General features: G+C 67.7%; 1 protein-coding gene across 1 annotated transcript in view; it reads right to left on the bottom strand.

The window, feature by feature from the left end:
• Nucleotides 1-2,140: 2,140 nt before the first annotated feature.
• LOC138353547 (spidroin-1-like) overlaps nt 2,141-4,750 on the bottom strand; it is an 11,381-nt gene continuing 8,771 nt past the window's right edge. The window contains exons 3-6 of the mRNA XM_069306722.1: nt 4,256-4,404; nt 3,630-3,834; nt 3,110-3,332; nt 2,141-2,267 (exon numbers count right to left, since the gene is read on the bottom strand). Of these exons, the coding sequence (XP_069162823.1) occupies nt 2,141-2,267; nt 3,110-3,332; nt 3,630-3,834; nt 4,256-4,404 (704 nt within the window). The remainder of the gene's footprint in view (nt 2,268-3,109; nt 3,333-3,629; nt 3,835-4,255; nt 4,405-4,750) is intronic.

Here is a 4,750-nt window from a genome sequence, read left to right as displayed (position 1 = left end):
GCCCTCACACCCGCACTCACACCCGCCCTCACACCCGCCTTCACACCTACCCTCACACCTGCCCTCACACCCGCACTCGCACCCGCCCTCACACCCTCCCTCACAGTCGCCCTCACAGTCGCCCTCACACCCGCCCTCACTCCCGCCCTCACAGTCGCTCTCACACCCGCCCTCACACCCTCCCTCACAGTCGCCCTCACACCCGCCCTCACTCCCGCCCTCACAGTCGCCCTCACAGTCGCCCTCACACCCGCCCTCACACCTGCCCCCACACCCGCCCTCACACCCGCCCTCACACCTGCCCTCACACCCGCCCTCCCACCCGACCTCACACCTGCCCTCACTCCAGCCATCACACTCGCCCTCACACCCGCCCTCACACCTGCCCTCACACCCGCACTCACACCCGCCTCACACCCGCCTTCACACCTACCCTCACACCTGCCCTCACACCCGCCCTCACACCCGCCCTCACAGTCGCCCTCACAGTCGCCCTCACACCCGCCCTCACACCCTCCCTCACACCCTCCCTCACAGTCGCCCTCACTGTCGCCCTCATACCCGCCCTCACACCCGCCCTCACAGTCGCCCTCACACCCTCCCTCACAGTCGCCCTCACACCCGCCCTCACAGTCGCCCTCACAGTCGCCCTCACAGTCGCCCTCACACCCGCCCTCACACCCTCCCTCACAGTCGCCCTCACACCCGCCCTCACACCCGCCCTCACAGTCGCACTCACACCCGCTCTCACACCCGCACTCACACCCGCCCTCACACCCGCCCTCACACCCGCCCTCACACCCGACCTCACTCCCGCCCTCACACCCGCCCTCACAGTCGCCCTTACACCCGCCCTCACACCCGCCCTCACACCCGCCCTCACACCCGCCCTCACAGTCGCCCTCACACCCGCCCTCACACCCGCCCTCACACCCGCCCTCACACCTGCCCTCACAACCCGCCCTCACAGCCGCCCTCACAGCCGCCCTCACACCCTCCCTCACAGCCTCCCTCACAGCCGCCCTCACACCCGCCCTCACACCCTCCCTCACAGCCGCCCTCAAACCCGTCCTCACACCCGCCCTCACAGCCGCCCCCACACCCTGCCTCACAGCCGCCCTCACACCCGCCTTCACACCCGCCCTCACAGCCGCCCCCACACCCTGCCTCACAGCCGCCCTCACACCCCGCCTTCACACCCGCCCTCACAGTCGCCCTCAGAGTCGCCCTCACACTCGCACTCACACTCGCCCTCAAACCGCCCTCACACCCGCCCTCACACTTGCCCTCACACCCGCCCTCACACCCGCCCTCACACCCACCCTCACACCCACCCTCACAGTCGCCCTCACACCCTCCCTCACAGTCGATCTCACACCATCCCTCACAGTCGCCCTCACACCCTACCTCACAGTCGCCCTCACACCCGCCCTCACAGTCGCCCTCACACCCGCCGTCACACCCGCCCTCACACCCTCCCTCAAAGTAGCCCTCACAACCCTCCCTCACAGTCGCCCTCACACCTCCCTCACAGTCGCCCTCACACCCGCCCACACACCCGCCTTCACACTCGCCCTCACACCCGCCCTCACACCCGCCCTCACACCCACCCTCACAGTCGCCCTCACACCCTCCCTCACAGTCGCACTCACACCCTCCCTCACAGTCGCCCTCACACCCTCCCTCACACCCACCCTCACACCCGCCCTCACACCCACCCTCACAGTCGCCCTCACACCCTCCCTCACAAACGCCCTCACACCCGCCCTCACACCTGCCCTCCACCCGCCGTCACACCCTCCCTCACAGTCGCTCTCACACCAGCCCTCACAACCGCCCCAACACCCGCCCTCACACCCGCCCTCACACCCGCCCTCCACAGTCGCCCTCACATACTCCCTCACACCCCGCCCTCACACCCGCCCTTACAGTCGCCCTCACACCAGCCCTCACACCCGTCCTCACAGTCGCCCTCACACCCTCCTCACACCCTCCCTCACACCCGCCCTCACAGTCACCCTCACACCCGCCCTCATACTCGACCTCACACCCGCTCACACAGTTGCCCTCACAGTCCGCCCTCACACCCGCCCTCACACATGCCCTCACACCCGCCCTCACACATGCCCTCACACCCGCCCTAAAAGTCGGCCTCACAGTCGCCCTCACATTCGCCCTCGCACCCGCCCTCACACCCGCCCTCACACCTGCCATCACAGTCGCCCTCACAGTCGCCCTCACAGTCGTACTCACACCCGCCCTCACACCTGCCCCCACACCCGCCCTCACACATGCCCTCATACCCGCCCTAAAAAGTCGGCCTCACAGTCGCCTTCACACCCGCCCTCACACCCGCCCTCACAGTCGCCTTCACAGTCTCCCTCACACCCGCCCTCACAGTCGCCCTCACATTCGCCCTCACAGTCGCCTTCACAGTCGCCCTCACACCCGCCCTCACAGTCGCCCTCACACTCGCCGTCACACACGCCCTCACACCCGCCCTCACACCCGCCCTCACACCCGCCCTCACACCCGCCCTCACACCCGCCCTCACAGTCGCCCTCACAGTCGCCCTCACAGTTGCCCTCACAGTCGCCCTCACACCCGCCCTCATAGTCGCCCTCACAGTCGCCCTCACAGTCGCCCTCACACCCGCCCTAACACCCGCCCTCACACCCGCCCTCAAACCTGCCCTCACACTCGCCCTCACAGTCGCCCTCACACCCGCCCTTATACTCGCCCTCACACTCGCCCTCATACCTGCCTTCACACCCGCCTTCACAGTCGCCCTAACACCCGCCCTCACAGTCGACCTCACACTCGCCCTCACACTCGCCCTCACACCTGCCCTCACAGTCGCCCTCACACCCGCCCTCACACCCGCCCTCACAGTCGCCGTCACAGTCGCCCTTACACCCGCCCTCACACCCGCCCTCACAGTCGCCCTCACACCCGCCCTCACACACGCCCTCACAGTCGCCCTCACACCCGCCCTCACAGTCGCCCCTCACACCCACCATCACACCCGCCCTCACACCCGCCCTCACACTCGCCCTCACAGTCGCCCTCACAGTCGCTCTCACAGTCGCCCTCACACCCGCCCTCACACCCGCCCTCACACCCGCCCTCACACCCGCCCTTACACTCGCCCTCACAGTCGCCCTCACAGTCGCCCTCACAGTCGCAATCACAGTTACCTTCACACCCGCCCTCACAGTCGCCCTCACACCCGCCCTCACACCCGCCCTCACACCCGCCCTCATAACTGCCTTCACACCCGCCTTCACAGTCGCCCTCACACCCGCCCTCACAGTCGACCTCACACTCGCCCTCTCACTCGCCATCACACCCGCCCTCACACTCGCCCTCACACCCGCCCTCACACCTGCCCTCACACCCGCCCTCATACCTGCCTTCACACCCGCCTTCACAGTCGCCCTCACACCCGCCCTCACAGTCCACCTCACACTCGCCGTCACACTCGCCCTCACACCCGCCCTCACAGTCGCCCTCACACCCGCCCTCACACCCGCCCTCACAGTCGCCCTCACAGTCGCCCTCACACCAGCCCTCACACACGCCCTCACAGTCGCCCTCACAACCGCCCTCACAGTCGCCCTCACACCCACTCTCACACCCACTCTCACACCCGCCCTCACACCCGCCTTCACACTCGCCATCACAGTCGCCCTCACAGTCGCCCTCACACCCGCCCTCACACCCGCCCTCACACCCGCCCTCACACCCGCCCTTACACTCGACCTCACAGTCGCCCTCACAGTCGCCCTCACAGTTGCCCTCACAGTCGCCTTCACACCCGCCCTCACAGTCGCTCTAACACCCGCCCTCACAGTCGCCGTCACAGTCGCACTCGCACCCGCCTTCACACCTGCCCTCACAGTCGCCCTCACACTCGCCCTCACACCCACCCTCACACCCGCCCTCACACCCGCCCTCACAGTCGCCCTCACAGTCACACTCACAGTCTCCCTCACACCCGCCCTCACAGTCGCCCTCACAGTCCCCTAACACCTTGCCTCACACCCGCCCTCACAGTCGCCCTCACAGTCGCCCTCACACCTCCCCTCACACCTGCCCTCACAGTCGCCCTCACAGTCGCCCTCACAGTTGCCCTCACAGTCGCCCTCACAGTCGGCCTCACAGTCGCCCTCACCCAACCTCACACCACCCTCACACCCGCCCTCACACTCGCCCTCACAGTCGCCCTCACAGTCGCCCTCACAGTCGCCCTCACAGTCGCCCTCACACCCGCCGTCACACTCGCTCTCACACTCGCCCTCACACTCGCCCTCACACCGCCCTCAGGGTCGCCCTCACAGTCGCCCTCACAGTCGACCTCACACTCGCCCTCACACCCGCCCTCACACCCGCCCTCACACCCGCCTTCACAGTCGCCCTCACACCCGCCCTCACAATCGCCCTCTCATTCGCCTCACAGTCGCCCTCACAGTCGCCCTCACACCCGCCCTCACAGTCGCCCTCACAGTCGCCCTCACACCCGCCTCACAGTCGCCCTCACACCGCTCACAGTCGCTCACCCACCCTCACACCCGCCCTCACACCCGCCCTCACACCCCCTCACAGTCGCCCTCACACCGCTCTCACACCCGCCCTCACACCCGCCCTCACAGTCGCACAGTCACAGTCGCCCTCACCAGTCGCCCTCACACCGCTCTCACACCCGCCCTCACACCCGCCCTCACACGCCCTCACAGTCACCCTCAGAGTC

Source organism: Procambarus clarkii, chromosome 58 (assembly GCF_040958095.1).
Source record: "Procambarus clarkii isolate CNS0578487 chromosome 58, FALCON_Pclarkii_2.0, whole genome shotgun sequence".
Taxonomy (NCBI): Eukaryota; Metazoa; Arthropoda; class Malacostraca; order Decapoda; family Cambaridae; genus Procambarus; species Procambarus clarkii.
Note: the sequence above shows the minus strand (reverse complement) of the source record. Positions and strands in the feature narration are given on the sequence as shown.